The sequence below is a fragment of the Lepidochelys kempii genome, chromosome 3 (genome assembly GCF_965140265.1).
Source record: "Lepidochelys kempii isolate rLepKem1 chromosome 3, rLepKem1.hap2, whole genome shotgun sequence".
NCBI lineage: Eukaryota > Metazoa > Chordata > Testudines > Cheloniidae > Lepidochelys > Lepidochelys kempii.
This window is the reverse complement of record NC_133258.1, coordinates 148,884,925-148,903,241: the sequence shown is the minus strand read 5'-3', so window position 1 is coordinate 148,903,241 and position 18,317 is coordinate 148,884,925. Positions and strand designations below refer to the sequence as shown.

At 43.1% G+C, this 18,317-nt stretch overlaps 1 protein-coding gene across 6 annotated transcripts in view; it reads right to left on the bottom strand.

Annotated features, from left to right (window-relative positions):
• The window catches only part of CMTR1 (cap methyltransferase 1), a 56,849-nt gene that overhangs the window by 36,094 nt on the left and 2,438 nt on the right, over window positions 1-18,317 (bottom strand). For 5 of the 6 annotated variants that reach the window (XR_012158190.1, XM_073338532.1, XM_073338530.1 and 2 more), the window contains exons 2-3: window positions 15,162-15,293; window positions 7,187-7,338 (exon numbers count right to left, since the gene is read on the bottom strand). Coding sequence is in view for 4 of the 6 variants with exons in the window: in XM_073338532.1 (XP_073194633.1) it covers window positions 7,187-7,338; window positions 15,162-15,288 (279 nt within the window). In the remaining 2 variants the exon portion in view is untranslated. Of the gene's footprint in view, window positions 1-5,837; window positions 6,004-7,186; window positions 7,339-15,161; window positions 15,294-18,317 lie in introns of those variants that run through there. The other variant, XM_073338533.1, reaches the window with a different exon arrangement.

Here is an 18,317-nt window from a genome sequence, read left to right as displayed (position 1 = left end):
CCCAAAACTGCAACCCCTCCTTTTAAACAGCAAACCCTACTGGCATTGCTTGCTATGGGAAAGGAGGGCGCTGCAGTCTGAAACCATTCCCACATGTTATGAAGGCGGAAGAAGCCAACCCCGTGTAGTCTTTGGCTTATCATGGCTGCCTGAAAACCGAATTCTGTTGCCCAGCTGTGTGTGATGTGTCACCATACCAGCAGGCGCTCAATATAAAAGGCAAAATGCGACCTTATACCTAAAGCACAGGTGCTGTCTGCTATGAATTGCTTGATTCACTGTGAAAGTGTCTCCCTTTTGTTCTCAGAAATGTATCCTCTTAAATTTTATTCTCCCTTTTTATCCCCCCTGCAGGTGCAAATATTTCTATGCTCCCCGTATCAACTCAGTCTCTGAGATTATCACAGATTAGAAGGTGGGAAGAAAAAAAAAAAAAAAAAAAAGCACTTGCGATGACATGTTTTCCAAGCTCATGCAGTCCTCCCACGCTGATAGGGCACAGCTGAATGCATGGACCTTTCCTGACCATTCAGTGGCAGCGGCCAGGAAAGCATTCAGTGAGCGTGATCAGAATACGCAGGAGGAGATGCTGCGGCTGATAAGGGAGCAAACGGACATGATCAGGCATCTGGTGGAGTTGCAGGAAAGGTAACAAGAGCACAGACCGCCACTGCATCCATTGTATAACCGCCTGCCCTCCTCTCCAAGTTCCATATCCTCCTAATCCAGACGCCCAAGAAAGCTTGGGGGGGTGGGGGAGGGAGGGAGGAGGAGAGAAGGCTCCGGGCACACAGCCACTCCAGAGGATAGCCCAAGCAACAGAAGGCTGTCATTCAAACAGCTTTGATTTGTAGTGTGACTACAATAAGCAATGTGGCCTTGTCCTTCCCTCCACCCCACCCGGGCAACCTTGTCAGTGATCGCACTTTTTTTTTTTTAAACAAAGACAGACTACATGGATTCAAAACAATAGGGACTTTATTTCCTTTGTCAGCTGTGGTCAAATCGGGGGACGGGGATTGGCTTACAGAGAAGTAAATTCAACAAAGGGGGCGGTTTTGCATCAAGGAGAAACACACACAACTGTCACACCATAGCCTGGCCAGTCATGAAACTGTTTTTCAAAGCCTCTCTGATGCGCAGCACACCTAGCTGCGCTCTAATCGCCCTGGTGTCTTGCTGTTCAAAACTGGCCGCCAGGCGATTTGCCTCAACCTCCCACCCTGCCATAAACGTCTCCCCCTTATTCTCTGATATTATGGAGCACACAGCAAGCAGCAATAACAATGGGAATATTGGTTGCACTGAGGTCTAAACTAGTCAGCAAACTGCGCCAGTAGGCTTTTAAATATCCAAAGGCATATTCTACCACCAGCCTATAGTTGACCTGCTCCTTACCCCTGTCCAGGATGCCTGTGTATGGCTTCATGAGCCTTGGGAGCAAGGGGTAGGCTAGGTCCCCAAGGATAACTATTGGCATTTCAACATCCCCAACGGTAATTTTCTGGTCTGGGAAGAAGGTCCCTTCCTGCAGCTTTTCGAACAGCCCGGAGTTCCTAAAGATGCACCTTTCCTGACCATCCCTCACTGATGTCGGTGAAACGTCCCTTCTGATCCACCAGTGCTTGCAGCACCATTGAGAAGTACCCCTTGTGATTTACATACTGGTTGGCAAGGTGGTCTGGTGCCAAGATAGGGATATGCGTTCCATCTATCGCCCTACCACAGTTAGGGAACCCCATTGCAGTAAAGCCATCCATTATGACCTGCACATTTCCCAGTCGCTAACCTTGCTAGCAGGTGGTCACGGATTGCCTTGGATATTTGGATCACAGCAGCCCCCACTGTAGATTTGCCCACTGCGAATTGATTCCTGACTGACTGGTAACAGTCAGGCTTTGCAAGCTTCCACAGGACTATTGCCACTCGCTTCTCAACCGTCAGGGCAGGTGTTATCTTGTATTCCTGCGCTTCAGGGCTGGGAAAAGCAACTCACAAAGTTCCAGGAAAGTAGCCTTATGCATGCAAAAGTTTCGCAGCCACTGGGAATCATCCCATACCTGCAACACTATGCGGTCCCACAAGCCTGTGCTTGTTTGCCGGGCCCAGAATCGACGTTCTACTGTATCAACTTGCCCCACTGCCGCCATGACGTCCCAATTGCCACATTTCGTGCTTTCAGGAACATCTCTGTGCATGTCCTCCTCACAATTGTCCTTGTGCTGGCGGCTCCTAGCCAGGTTCTGCACATACTGCAGGATAATGCACAAGTTGTTTACAATGCTCACAACAGCAGCGCTGAGCTGAGCGGGCTCATGCTTGCTATGCTATGGCGTCTGCATGGATAACCCAGGAAAAAAGGCGCAAAACGATTGTTTGCCATTGCTTTCAAGGAGGGAGGGAGGGGAGACTGACGACATGTATCCAGAACCACCCGCGACCATGTTTTTTGCCCCATCAGGCATTGGGAGCTTAACCCAGAATTCCAATGGGCAGCAGGGACTGTAGGATAGCTACCCACAGTGCACCACTCCATGAGTCGATGCTAGCCACGGTATTGAGGATGCACTCCGCTGACCGACTGTGCTTAGTGGGGACATACACGATTGACTGTATAAAATCGCTTTCTAAAGTTCGACTTCTATAAAATCAACCTAATTTTGTAGCGTAGACATACCCTCAGTGACATACGTTACACCAACAGAAGCACCAGCGTGGACAGCATTATGTCCGTTCGCTGGGGGTGGTTTAATTATGCCAACAGGAGAGCTCTCTTCCGTTGGCATTGAGATCTTACAGCGGCAGAGCTGTTGTAGCACAGCTGTGCCGCTGTAAGGGCTCTAGTGTAGACACGGCCTTAATGTCAACAATTCCTAACAGATCTGAAACTCACTATACCTAATACTACTTATGGATAAATACCATGAAAGAGCTGTGCCTTGACCAATGTCAAACAAAAGCTGGTATCACACTGGTCATTAATATCGCTATGATACGTATGTCCAGATGATATTTAAAGAGGTATGTGCTCCTACTGAAAACGTGTTTTAAACTATGTAACAAGGCAGAGTTGACCAACAGATTTTCTACCAGGCAAAGCATGTCTATTCACCTATCCCTGTCCTCTGATGTGAATTAAACATTATAACCCAGACACAATGGGAGCTACATTTGCATGTCAAGTCAACATAAGGATGCGAAGTTGACATGGGGTCAGCACACTAGAGACCAACCAACCAACGAGGGCATTTCAAATGTTTACGGGACTCTACCTGGAGAAAAGAAAGCCATTTGAGGTGTCCATTTACTGAAGAAATCACTTCAAGGGGATGGGGTATTCATGAAAACTTGGATCCTGGTTTTGATTGAAAACCAGCAGCACTGTCAAAGACTGAATCCTTGGGAGAAAAATCTTCATTAAATAGGAATCTACTTTATTAAATAGGAAAAAGATTTTATTAAATAGGAAAGGTAACCATTAGTAAGTATGGACGTAGGATTGCATTTTATGTTATATGTGTAACCCTGTTTCCATTTATCTTCACTCGCTACCTTTTAAAACTTAACCTTTGATTCACAATAAATATATTTCAGTGCTGTGATGTTATAAAGGACTTGATTTTTTACCAGTGAGTTTGACTGGTGAGTTTTACCAGTCAAGCAGTGTGTGTACACCGTTGCTTTTGGGAACAACATACCTGATAATTTCTGTGAGCGTCCAGTGGTTAAGGACTGGATACTACAGGGGGATGCTTTCAGAGGAGCTTAGGGATTGGAATGCACCTATTGCTAACCTGCAAGGGGAAGTGAGGGCTTGCAAGGCTTTGAGGAGTCTGCTTGGGTGGCTAAGACTGGCGGATCAGGTCAACCAGTTTAGCACCAGCCAGACTCTCTCTTGGTGAGGTAGGAGGGAAACAATGGTGACTCCCAGTCCTGGGCACCGCAAGAAACTGTCACACCACCCTAGTAAACATGGTCACCAGCTCCTCTGCAATTCTCCTGGCAGTAGCACTGTGTAAATGGAATGCCTCAGGATATCGGGTTATACAGTCAAATAACTAAAATGTATCTGTTCCCCTGGGTACTCCATTCTGACGGGGTCCACAATATCCATTACAATCCTTTCAAATTGTATGTGTACAGTAGGACTCAATCAATGGATATCTGTCTTAATTGCTTCTGGTGCCACCAACTGACATTCAGGGCAGAACTGACACCATTAAGCTACTTCTTCAGGAACACTGGGCCAGAAAAATCTTTGTAAAATCTCTTGTTCCTTAAGTGGGCCTACAGGGAGGGACTTGATGAGCCATCTTCATGAGCCCCTGCCTAAAACCCTGGTGACTACCAGCTGTTTCACTCACTTTTCAGTCTTAGGGTGCTCACATATCCATACAATATACCATTCTGGACTATACGGTAAGGGAATTTAGTTTGACCAACATTCTTCTCACCTAGTCCTTTAGAGAAAGGTTTGAGGGCATAATCCCTCTTGCTGATATTTAGCAATATCCATATTGTATATATGGATACTTGCAAGCCCTTAGCCCTTTTCCTTTCTCCCCTGGTAGGGTGAGTCTTTCCCCTCTCCTTCAAAAATATCTGAAAAAAGGGAAGATAGATCCTCATCCTCTTCTTCCTTAAAACCTTTTCCCAACTGATTATGACTGTTACTACTTGAAGTCAGGCTATCAGTCTCCTTTATTAAAAAGTTAGTGAAATTAGGAAGATCTTTCCCAAATACTACAGGGAAAAGGAAGCTTTTCAGCCATGCCCGTTCTCATAGGAATCTCTTGTCCATCTACTTGGAGCTTAACTGCTGCCAGGGAACATGCTTTAGTGTCTCCATGGACACACCTAACTGTTATTGAGTTTATTGGCTGTGTATGTTTCAACATGTTCTTGAACCAGGGTCAGGTGACTCTCAAATCCACCAAGGCTTTTACTAGCCTTCCTTTTAGTACTACTAGTTTTGAAGCGAAGGTCTCCCCCACCCAACATGGAAAAGTTACCAAATTTTCCCCAGGAGTGGGTCTTAGCCCTGGAACAAAACCTCCTCAGGTGCCACAGTTTGTCACATTGGTAGCGATCTTCTTTTTGGGTCTCCCATCCCACAACGTTCACCTCACAAGTAATGATGGGATTTGTTCTTAACCAGATTCAACATTGTTCCTGCTTCTGCCTTACAGAGAGAAAATCCTGACATTAGGAGAAAGAGTTCCTCAGTCTCTGCTCCAGAGCCCAGATCTGAAGATCACCTAGCAGGTTGGATAGAAACAATTCCAGGACAAGTATCTTGGTCATTTGAGCAAAGATGCAACGTTTCTGGACTTAATCCATTTTTTAAATAAATTCCTTCAGATGTTTACTATCTTCAAGGGTCTTCAGAATTTCTATATCAGAAGGACTAGGACTTTTGTTGCTAGATCTCTGGATTATACTACCATCTCTACAGGGTTTCCATAACCCTTCTGTAGCCCTAGGCTTCTTGGTTCTCCAGTCCACTAGGCTTGTAGAGCCTTTCCAGTGAGATATGGGGTAAGCCAGATGATCTTGTGGCCATCTGCAGGGCTGAGTTACCCTTTTGAATGTCAAGAGACTTGCCTCCATATCTTCTTCTATTTCTGGATTCTCCCATTCTGCGGTCAGGCGGGGTCATCTCAGCCCACTGCTGATCCTCCTATTTGCTTTGCTCTTCTTGGCATTTTCTGGACTCTGCTGTTAGTCACTGTTCAGTCTCCATCTGCTATCCATCTTAACATCCCCGTCTCTTTCAATGTTTTAATGTCTGCAACTGGGGACTTTAAAGACCACCCACCCTCCACTTGGGGCCCTACCTCCAGTATAGCATCTCCAGTGGCTCCAGCTAGCTCTTCCTCTGACCATCTTTCTTTCCTGGGCAGTCAGCAGCCAAGCAAAAGTCTTCCCACTGGGTCTTTTGGGCTTTGGTCCAAGTTCCAGGGCTTCAGACCACCCTGTCACAATGCTACAGAGAAGCAAAGGCTGGAAGAAATATGCATCATGTAGGCAACTATCAGAGACGGGAGGATCAAAAAAAAGAATTGGTCACCTGAAATTACAAGTTAGGCAGGCATGTGCGGGACAAGGCTTGAAAAGTGTAGTGCAGCGTCAAGATAAGTGGTTAATATTGTATGGCATGAGCACTTCACTGACAAATGCCACACCCTAGAAGATCGAGCTAGCAGTCTTTTCTCCAACACACACAGGGCTAGTTAGTGAAGTATACTCAGAAAGCCAGGTGTTGGATTTGCCACTGTTGGTGTCCAAAGTGGACTTAATTTGCAAAATCCCTCATTTGGTGACCAAACTCACTCTGTCCATGCACACACGTGCACACCACTGTAGTCAGAACTCACACTGAATCCATTGTGCTCTACCAGGTGAAGTCACCAGCTCTCCAGTTGGCTGTGCCATTAGTACCTGTGCTATTCCCATGTCACAAAGGGGTATCACTACTTTCACGTCCCCTTTTTCTGATATTTGTTAGCTCTAGAAGTTGCTGCCCACTCTCAGGCTGACGTCTCAGAAGCCCACAGGGGATCTGGTGCTACTTGAAGGAAAGATTATTTTTAGTAACATTTGGAAGGCCCGCTCTGAAGTTATAGCAAGGTACTTATAGCAAAGTAAAGCCTGCATGACACTTTAATAAAAGCTTCTGCAGTTGCCTCAGTGGAAAGGTCCCCAATTTGGAAATGGTGATATAACAATGATCTTCATCAAGTTTTACAAATGATGCAGGACTCCAGCGCCTCAAGCTCACAAATGCATTTACATTTAAATGTATTTCAAAGATTTGCTGAGCCACAAACTTCCTTGAAATTCTGCTGCCTGGGGCTAATAGGAATAAGTTTCTGTACAGAATGTGTGTGCAGCAAGGCTGACTTGGATTTGAATGGATCACAGAGTTAGTTGGACTGAGTCTCCCTTGCTACTAAGAAAGATGAAATTCACCATGGTTCTAGCCTTCTAATTAGCATCTGATCTGCCCGCCGTCAGTCATCACTGACTGCGATTAGTGCAAACAGAACAGCGCTCTGCATAAATCCTGAGCTTGAAAGATACAATGGTGAATGCCAGGGGCATCTCTCACAGCAGAATGTACTCAATTTTGCTCTCAGCTGCTCATCCAGTTTTAGCAGCATGCTCGAAAGTGACTTTGACCTACCATGAGCTTTTGGGAGACGCTGTTATACATGGAGTAGCGGGAGGAGGTGCCCTCCACAAGAGAGTCTGCTTTGAACTCATTGCTGCCAGAGCCGAAGACTGGACGCCTCTCATCGCTCTCACTGTCAGACCCACTGCCGCTACTGGAAGACTCTGAAAATGAAACAGAGGGGAGAAATTAACAAGCGTTTGTTTCGCTAATCAGAGGGGAAGCTGTATATGGGAATTCCAAATTCACATCCCAGAAGGCTAGGGGATAGTAAAGAATCTGCTTCAATAGCTCAGACTGGCTGTGGGGAGCATGCAGACTTCAGATACAACTCTCAAGACAAAATACCAGCTGTCTTGCTACCTCATTCCACCATAAAGAAGGTGAAAGACAACCCTCTCCCCCGGGCTGCCACTTGACTTCTCCCTTGAGAACAAGCTGACATTTACATTTGTGATAAACACCAATTCACACTCTTTTCCGACTAGTAGAAAATGTTTTAGATATGTGGATTTACCGTACCTGATAATACCAATGGGGAAAGTGGGGGTCATTCTTGACCACAATGATAATCCACTTATGCCCTGAACTAGGATATTTAATTATCCTTATCTTGCTGCATATAGGTAGGACCAAATTCTTTACCTTGCATATGTAAGGTGCAGATGTACCATAGCCTTGTATTGAACACATCTTCTCCTTAGCCCTCTATAATTGAGCAGTACACTGAAATGCTGTCAGAAAGTGATCCGAATTTCAGCAATCCTGAGGAGACCCCCATATGGCAGAATCTTCCACAACAACAAAGAGTGGGCAGCTGCCAAACCTCCTAGAGGTAGTGTTATCGGGCAGTGGGACTGTTACTGAATGAGATTATGTGGGAAAGTTGGTGGACAATACTCCTCCTTGAGCAGATGCACAGCTCAGCGAAGCATGCCGGAGACCTAGAGTGGAATACCAGCCCAGCACACTGGATTCCAGGAAGGCAGATGCTGGTATTTATCAATAAAAAAAACCAAGAACAAAATAAAGCTTTTTACATGAAACCTCTGTTACACTGGAAACCAAACTCTACCCACTTGCTGGGAGTAGGTCAGTGTAAAAGGCTCCAGCTCTCTCTCAAATACCTGCTCACCAAGTCTCTCTGGCCCAGTCAGCATTGAGGACTTTACACTGGTGTAATTAGACTGATGGAGCTACACCAGTGCAAACCTCCACAGACATGCAAACCCTTCACATAGACATCATTTATTGCCAGCTCTTGCTACCTCCACAAAATACTGCCTCACCCCCACAAAATCAAACTTAAATGTTGGACTGTAGCTTCCCAGTGTGTGCGTGCGTGTCATTTCCCAGCCACCCGACATATAAGATCCTTGGATAAGGTGGCAGGGACTGAGTTTTCCCTCCTCCTGAACCAGACCCCATCTCACCCAAAAACAGGGAGCAGTGGGCTAAGGAGCAAGGCAGCCCCGGCTGGCCTGACCACCACTGGTAGCAAGCCTCCCGACTACCTTCCTACCACAGGGTTCTGTGGGGTATCATCCAACTTATATAATCCTACCAAGCAGAGAGCTCTGTGGGAACCCCACAGTGCAACCCTCTGCTTGGGTTCAATGGTCCAAATGCTGACACCCATCAGTATCCCCTGCTGCAGGGAGTGGTAGAGGACCTGCCCAGGGTCATTTACTCTTTGAAGCAGTGGCTGGGGTTCCAGCAGCAATGACCGGGTTCCCTGTGCTCCTAATAGCAGCTGTCAAGTCCTTTCCACCTCCCTACTCCCCTCCCCATAACACCACAAGCAGCACAAAAGCAGCCATGGCTGCACCAGGTACACTTGGGTCACTTTTGGAAGGTTTCCTTCACAACCATAAGGACTAACACAACCTCTCTTAAAAGGAAAGCTGACTCAAGAGATTGAAGGCACTTGCCCAGGAAAGATTCCTGATCATCCTGATCGCATGAGTTTTTCAAGCCTTGCTCTGGCTATCAGAAGTTCCACAGATTGATTGTGCGTTGTGTGGAGAAGTGCTTCCTTATGTTGGTTTTAAACCTGCTGCTTATTCATTTCATTGGGTGACCCTTGTTTTTGTGTTAGGTGAAGAGATAAATAACACTTCCTTATTCACTTTCTCCACACCAGTCATGATTTATAGACCTCTGTCACAACCCCCATTACTCCCATTATTTTCCAAGCTCAACAGACCCAGTCTTTAATCTCTCCTCATATGGAAACTGTTCCATACCCCCCCGATCATTTTTGTTGCCCTTCTCTGTACCTTTTCCAATTCTAATATCTATTTTAAGATGGGGTGACCGGAATCACACACAGTATTCAAGCTGTGGGTGTACCACGGATTTATATAGGGATGTTATGATATTTTCTAGTTTATTATCCATCCCTTTCCTAATAGTTCCTAACACTGTTAGCTTTTTGTTTGGTTGGTTTTTTACCACACACAGCCGCTGCACACCGAGTGGATATTTTCAGAGAATTACCCATGACGACACCAAGATCTTTCTAGAGTGGTAACAACTACATTAGACTCCATCATTTTGTATGTCTATTTGAGACTATGTTTTCCACTGTGCATTACTTTGCACTTATCAACATTAAATTTCATCTGCTATTTTGCTGCCCAGTCACGCAGTTTTGAGAGATCCCTTTGTAACTCTTCACAGTTAGCTTCGGACTTAACTATCCTGAGTAATTTTGTATCGTCTGCAAATTTGCCACTTCAGAGTTTACCCCCTTTTCCAGATCCTTGGGGGACCCTACTGTTTACCTCTCTCCACTATGAACACTGACCATTTATTCCTACCCTTTTTGTTTCTTATCTTTTAACCAGCTACTGGCTCATGAATGGACCTTCCTTCTTATCTCATGACTGCTTACTTTGCTTAAGACCCTTAGGTGAGGGACCTTGTCAAATGCTTTCTGGAAGTCCAAGTACACTATAGCTAATGGATAACCCTTGTCGACAAGCTTGTTGACACCCACAAAGAATTCTAACAGACTGGGAAGGCATGATTTCCTTTTTCAAAAGCTGTGTTGACTCTTCCCCAATATACCATGTTCATCTATCTCTCTGATCATTCTGTTCTTTACTATAGTTTCAACCAGTTTTCCTGGTACTGAAGTTAGGTTTACCAGCCTGTAATTGCCAGGATCACCTCTGGTGCCTTTTTCAAAAATCAGTGTTACATTAGTTATCCTCCAGTCATCTGCTACAGAGACTGATTTATGCAATAGGTTACATACCACAGTTCGGAGTTCTGCAATTTCATATTTGAGTTCTTTCAGAACTCTTGGGTAAATAGCATCTGGTCCTGGTGAATTATTCTTAAATTTATACATTTGATCCAAAACCTCCTCTATCGACACTTCAATCTGGGGCAGATCCTCTGATTTGTCATCTAAAAAGAATGGCTCAGGTGTGGGAATCTTCCTCACATCCTCTGCAGTGAAGACTGAGGCAAAGAATTAATTTAGTTTCTCTGCACCTCAATTATCCATTGGCCCACTGGTTATTTGGCAGGCTTCTGATGTACTTTTTTTTTTTTTAATTGCTATTTGTGTGTCTTTTGCTAGTTGGTCTTCAAATTCTTTTTTGGTCTGTCTTATAATACTTTTACACTTGCCTTGCTAGAGTTTATGCTCCTTTCTATTTTCCTCAGTAGGACTGACTTCCAATTTTTAAAAGGATGTCTTTTTGTTTCTAACTGCCTCTTTTACTCTGTTTAACCATGGTGGCGTTTTTTGGGTCCTCTTACTGTTTGATTTTTATTATTTGGGGTATAAATAGAGGCTCAAATTAAATTTTAGTGTTTTTAAAATAGTTTCCATGGAGTTTGCAGGCATTTCACTCTTCTGTTTGTTTTAATTTCTATTTAACGAGATTCCTCATTTTGTGTAGTTTTTTGAACTCCCTTTTTGAAGTTAAATGCTACCGTGATGGGGTTCTTTGGTATTTCCCTCTTACAAAGATGTTAAATTTAATTACATTATGGTCACTATGCCAAGTGGTTAGTTATATTCACCTCTTGAACAAGATCCTCTGCTCCTTTCAGGAGCTTGCCTCTCCTCTTGTGGGTTCCCAGAACATCTGCTCCAAGAAGCAGACATTAACAGTGCCTAGATATTTTCTCTCTGCATTTCGTCTTGAGGGGATATGTACCCAGTCAATATGGGGGATAGTTGAAATCTCCCATTATTAGTGGGTTTTCTGTTTCTGTAGCCTCTCTGATCTCCCTGAGCATTTCACGATCACTATCATCATTCTGGTCAGGTTGTCGGTAGTATATTCCTACTGCTATTATTCAAGTCTGGAATTCAGTGGTACAGTTTGAATCATTTAAGATATTTACTATATTTGATTATGCTTTCTTTCACATATAGTGCTATTCCCCCACCAGCATGACCTACTATGTCATTCCTATATATGTCTAATTATTTATTTTGCATCTTGGCACAAACCAGAAGCAAAACTAAAGTAGTAAAGCAGCAATACCACTCACAATTTTCTAAACATACTAAAAATATACAATAAAAATCTAAATATTAAGCTATATAATTGCTTAAATAAGTGTATATAGTTATACTGTACCCTTCTACGTAGCAAAAAGATGTACCAAATCTAGCATAAAGGCTCTATGTAGTTGTAAATCAACATGTTTTAATGGCTATATCAACCTGTAAAAATGCACCTTTCTTTAGAAAATAACTGAAGCACAAATGGAAAAGTTGATTAAAACTGGTTATTTAAATTGTGGCTTTCCACGTGGTGATTTAAATTGGTGACTGAAATTAATCCACCCTGGCCCCAAGGGTCCTTGGCACCGACATGTCGTTCCCAGTGAGGATGAAACAGCTCTTTCAGAGACATCAGGTTGCCAAGATTTTGTAGAATATTTTTAGTGATCGCTCAATAATTCTCTCTATTGGCTGGGAACATTTAGCAAGAATAGAGACCAGAGACTGTCTGGCAAGTGTCACCACAGCCACATCCTAGTTAAAGAGGCCCAGCTCCAGCCTGGAGCACCCACGGAGTCAGCACCTATAGGATTGACTGGGAGCTAGGAAGGTTTCTGCACTGCAGGGCACAAAGCTGCCTTCTCCCATATTGAGCTGGAATACTGCCTGAGGCCTAATATTTTCAAAGTAGTCTGAGTGGGAGAAGACATTAGCCACAACTCCCATCGTAGTCAATGGAAGTCACTCAGTTAACACTTTAGCACAGCTTCGCAATCAGCCATTCAGCATAAGCAGAGCTGCTGGGCACCACTGTGGTTCCATGGCTAATGCTATCCAGTTAGAACCCAAGAGTGGGCAAAGCTATTACATTTAAAAAAAAAAAAGTCTAAATGTGAACATAAGAAATCAGGATTTTACAGGTATATGGGAAAAAAGGCAAAATGAGTTTAAAGCAGAAAAAATATACTTAAGAAAGTTCCATTAAGGCCTTAATGGGCAATATTGTAATGACAATATAATTAACCTGAGTAATATGACCATCCTCCTTTAAAAAAAAAATCACAAATTTTTAGGCAAAGAATTACTCTGCCAAAGCAAGAGACAGGCATAACTGCCTCTACAAGGACCTTGTCAGTTAATCTGTAAAACATTATTGAGAATCCAAGACATTATTTAGGATTGTCATTTAAGACTTTCATCTGAACTAATGCAGCAGTTACTCTTATGGCTCTAGGAGAAAGGAAACAGATCAGGAGTAAGAGATAGCACATTCTTCAATACATCAGTGATTCATAGATACTAAGGTCAGAAGGGACCATTATGATCATCTAGTCTGACCTCCTGAGCAACGCAGGCCACAGAATTTCACCCACCCACTCCTGCGAAAAACCTCTCACCTATGTCTGAGCTATTGAAGTCCTCAAATCGTGGTTTAAAGACTTCAAGGAGCAGAGAATCTTCCAGCAAATGACCCGTGCCCCATGCTACAGAGGAAGGCGAAAAACCTCCAGGGCCTCCTCCAATCTGCCCTGGAGGAAATTCCTTCCCGACCCCAAATATGGCGATCAGCTAAACCCTGAACATATGGGCAAGATTAACCAGCCAGATACTACAGAAAATTCTTTCCTGGGTAACTCAGATTCCACCCTAATATCCCATCACAGGCCATTGGGCCTATTTATCATGAATATTTAATTATCAAAACCATGTTAACGCATCATACTATCTCCTCCATAAACTTATCAAGTTTAATCTTAAAGCTAGATAGATCTTTTGCCCCCACTGCTTCCCTTGGAAGGCAATTCAAAAACTTCACTCCTCTGATGGTTAGAAACCTTCATCTAATTTCAAGTCTAAACTTCCCGGTGGCCAGTTTATATCCATTTGTTCTTGTGTCCACACTGGTACTGAGGTTAACTAATTCCTCTACCTCTCCGGTATTTATGCCTCTGATATATTTATAGAGAGCAATCATATCTCCCCTCAACCTTCTTTTAGTTAGGCTAAACAAGCCAAGTTCCTTGAGTCTCCTTTCATAAGACAAGTTTTCCATTCCTCGGATCATCCTAGTAGCCCTTCTCTGTACCTGTTCCAGTTTCAATTCATCCCTCTTAAACATGGGAGACCAGAACTTCACACAATATTCCAGGTGAGGTCTCACCAGTGCCTTGTATAACAGTACTAACACCTCCTTATCCCTACTGCAAATATCTCTCCTAATGCATCCCAAGACCTCATTAGCTTTTTTCACAGCCATATCACATTGGCAGCTCATAGTTATCCTATGATCAACCAATACTCCAAGGTCCTTCTGCTCCTCCGTTACAGTTGAACAGGGCAGCAATATATCTGGTATTTAAAAATAGAGTAACATCTCACAGGGCATACTCCCTGATGCAATGTATATCTAAAGTGAGTTCAAAGGAAAAAAAAGACATGTGTGATGAATTTTACAGAACACAATCGCACCAATTAATAAAGTACTAAATTTCATCTGAGTTACAGCCAAATGGTGAATCATTAAACCAGCTTTAATAGCAATCTTATTTTTAAGAAACCATTTGACCAAGATGAAGGTTAGGTTTTAAAACAAATAAATTGGTTTGGGAGAAGGAGTTAATCAATCCAGTGGTCAAATACCATTTTACATTTACAAAATAAATTTATCAGAGTTCATGCTAAATTCAATCACAGCCATCTGCAACCAATGTGGCAGAGCCTACTGTGTGCACACAGAGATGCCTGAGGTGTGCCAAACTGAAGGCTATACTGGCAGATTCCCAAGAGCCTGAATGTGACACTGATACCTTTTCTGCTTCTTCCTAATGGACAGATAGATATGGGGGTAATGAGGGGGTTTGTGTGTGCGTTTCGATATTTCAGGCCTGTTTTTTAATGTTAGAAATCCAGGTAGTGACTGAAGAACAAGTGAAATGAGGTCAGCAGAAGAACAGAGAACTGTGAAAGTTATAGCAGTGGAGAGAAGAAGGGAAATGTAACGACTTTTAAAAACCTCTGTTAAGGTTATTCAACTTCAGTGACTAATTAACACTACAGAGAATGGATACATTTGGATTCAGCACACTGCCCTTTCAATTAAGGTGCATGAGCTCACAATATGCATCTTTTGAGAAATTCAGAAGGTCGTCCAGGTAAGTCCATCCATGACACTCTCAATATTTCTAATGTACAAAAGAAAAAGAGTAGATACAAGGGACAAAGCAAACAAAGGTTATATGATTCGTTGTTATTTTCAGATGGCAGTAAAGAGTGTCCAGATAAGATTATGGAGGGGAAAAAATTAATTCCCCCCCACCCCCAGTTTGGGGATAGAAACTGTATAGTCCTTCCTTCTAGAGAGGAAGGATGGTCTTGGGGTTAAGGCACTGAATTGGGATCCAGAATACCTGCATTCAATTCCAGCTGATTAATTAAATCCCTGAAGAGAAAAGCAGCCTTTCCTACAAGGCTATCTCCTTGCAACTCTGGTGCCCGTACTACTTCTGATCTTACCTTGAGTTGCATGATTACTACATGGAGGTTCATCATCGGAAGTGGAACTGAGGTTCAGTCCCAGATCTTCTGCCCTCTTTTTCTGCTTCTGGTTGCTGTTAAATTCAGGCTCTGCTCGTCTCTTCATTTTTACTGCAAGGAGAGAACAAACAGTAAGCATCCAGCAAGTTCATTTCCTCCAATACTGGGGCAAGGTCTGTGTTGTTGCTGCGGTCCAGCAGAGTGCATGGTTTTTCATGCTATTTGGGCACTATGCTTTGCCTCCAAAACCTGCCACAGATAAACGTCGTTGCTTTTCCCTGGCTGCCATCCAAAGCTGTTAGTTCAAAAATAGGGAACCAGGACACACAGCAGCTTTCCCTACTGTTGACCAATTTAAACCACAACTGTATGTGAAACCCCGCAACCAGGAGAAGAAAGAGTAACTGGTGAGAGGTCTCCCCACACTTGGGAACTCAGACATTTGATTTGGCTCCAAAAGGGCTTTTTAACAGTGCATATTAGAGATTCGTTCTGCACTAGCAGTACATAATTGAGGAAATGTAAGGTCAGTTCAGTGGGTGTTTTCAGTTTCCTCTGAAAAGCTGCATAAAGGAGTCAACTTCTTCTGAAGGAGGCAGAACATTCTGAAACCTGATCCTGCAAACGCGGATTTTTAAAAATAGTTTTCCCACCCTTTTTATAGCAAAGCTGTAAATAAGGATGCATACAGAAGTCTCTTTCCCATTACACTACATTAGTTGGGACCTGTCTTTCCTATTAAATTACATTAGTTGGGACCCTCCTTCCAGATGACATCATGGTATCCTCTCACACTGAGGATCTCTCTCTGGGGGAGGGAACTCCAGTTATTAGGAAGAGACAGGTAAGTTGTGGGGGATTTGATCATTAGAAACACAGATAGCTGGGTTTGCAATGACCAGGAGAACCGCATGGTGCCTTGCCTGGCTGGTGCAAAGGTTGTGGATCTCCTGAGACATCTAGATAGACTTATGTGTAGTGCTGGGGAGGAGCCAGTGGTCATGGTACATGTAGGTACCAATGACATAGGGAAGGATAAGAGAGAGATCCTGGAGGCCAAGTTTAGGCTGCTAGGTAAAAGATTGAAGTCCAGGACCTCCATGTTAGCATTCTCTGAAACATTTCCAGTTCCATGCACAGGGCCAGTTAGACAGGCAGAACTGCAGGGTCTCAATGCATAGATGAGATGATGGTAGAGAGAGGAGGGGTTTAGATTTATTAGGAACTGTGGAAACTTTTTGGAAAGGGGGAGCCTATACAGGAAGGATGGGCTCCATCTAAACCAAAATGGAACCAGATTTCTGGCACTTAAAATTAAAAAGGTCATAGAGCAGTTTTTAAACTAAGGGCTGGGGGAAAGTCGACAGGTGCGGAGGAGCACGTGGTTCAGACAGATACATCCCTTAGGGGAGGATCTATTATTGGAGATTCTCTATGTCCTAAGAAGGAGGAGAGGATGGAAGATGATAAAATACAGGTAGGATCTGATGAGAAACAGTCAAATGAAAAAAAGTCCAATTCAATTACATCATGTACTGGCAGACAGCTAAAAGTGACAAGTTTTTAAAGTGCTTATATACGAATGCTAGAAGTCTAAATAATAAGACTGGTGAACTAGAGTGCCTCATATTAAAGGAGGATATTAATATAATAGGCATCACAGAAATTTGGTGGAATGAGGATAATCAATGGGACATGGTAATACCAGGGTACAAAATATATCGGAAGGACAGAACAGGTTGTGCTGGTAGGGGAGTGGCACTATACGTAAAAGAAAGCGTAGAATCAAATGAAGTAAAAATCTTAAATGAACCAAACTGTACCATGGAATCTCTATGGATAGTAATTCCATGCTCTAATAAGAAGAATATAGCAGTAGGGATATATTACCAACCACCTGACCAGGATGGTGATAGTGACTGTGAAATGCTCAGGGAGATTAGCGATACTATGAAAATAAAAAACCTCAAAAATAATGGGGGATTTCAACTATCCCCATATTGACTGGGTACGTCACCTCAGGATGGGACGCAGATAAAGTTTCTTGACACCTTAAATGACCGCTTCCTGGAGCAGCTAGTCCTGGAACTCACAAGAAGAGAGGCATTTCTTGATTTAGTCCTAAGTGAAGCACAGGATCTTGTCCAAGAGGTGAATATAGCCTGGCAGTAGTGAAGATAACATAACTAAATTTAACATCCCTGCGGCCCAACTTGTAGCATTTCATTTCAGAAAGGAGGGCTACACAAAAATGAGAAAGTTAGTTAAACAGAAATTAAAAGGTACAGCGCAAAAACTGAAATCCCTACAAGCTGCATGGAAACTTTTTAAAGACACCATAATAGAGGTTCAATGTAAATGTATACCCCAAATTAAAAAACATAGTAAGAGAACCAAAAAAGTGCCACTGTGGCTAAACAACAAGGTAAAAAGCAGTGAGAGGCAAAAAGGCATCCTTTAAAAAAGTGGCAGTTAAATCCTAGTGAGGAAAATAGAAAGAAGCATATAAAACCTGGCAAATTAAGTAGAAGAATATAATTAGGAAAGCAAAAAAAGAATTTTAACAGCTAGCCAAAGACTCAAAAAGTAATAGCAAAAAAAATTTAAGGACATCAGAAGCAGGAAGCCTGCTAAACAACTAGTGGAGCCACTGGACGATCAATTTGCTAAAGGAGCACACAAAGATGATAAGGCCTTTGCGGAGAAACTAAATGATTTCTTTGCATCAGTCTTCACAGCTGAGGACGTAAGGGAGTTTCCCAAACCTGAGCCATTCTTTTTAGGTGACAAATCTGAGGAACTGTCCCAGACTGAGGTGTCATTAGAGCAGGTTTTGTAGCAAATTGATAAACTAAACAGTAATAAGTTACCAGGATCAGATGGTATTCACCCAAGAGTTCTGAAAGAACTCAAATGTGAAATTGCAGAACTGCTAACTGTAGTCTGTAACCCATCATTTAAATTGGCTTCTGTACCAAATGACTGGAGGATAGCTAATGACACGCCAATTTTTTTAAAAGGTTTCCAGAGGTGATCCTGGCAATTACAGGCTGGTAAGCCTGACTTCAGTACCAGGCAAACTGGTTGACTATAGTAAAGAACAAAATTATCAGACACACAGACGAACATAATTTG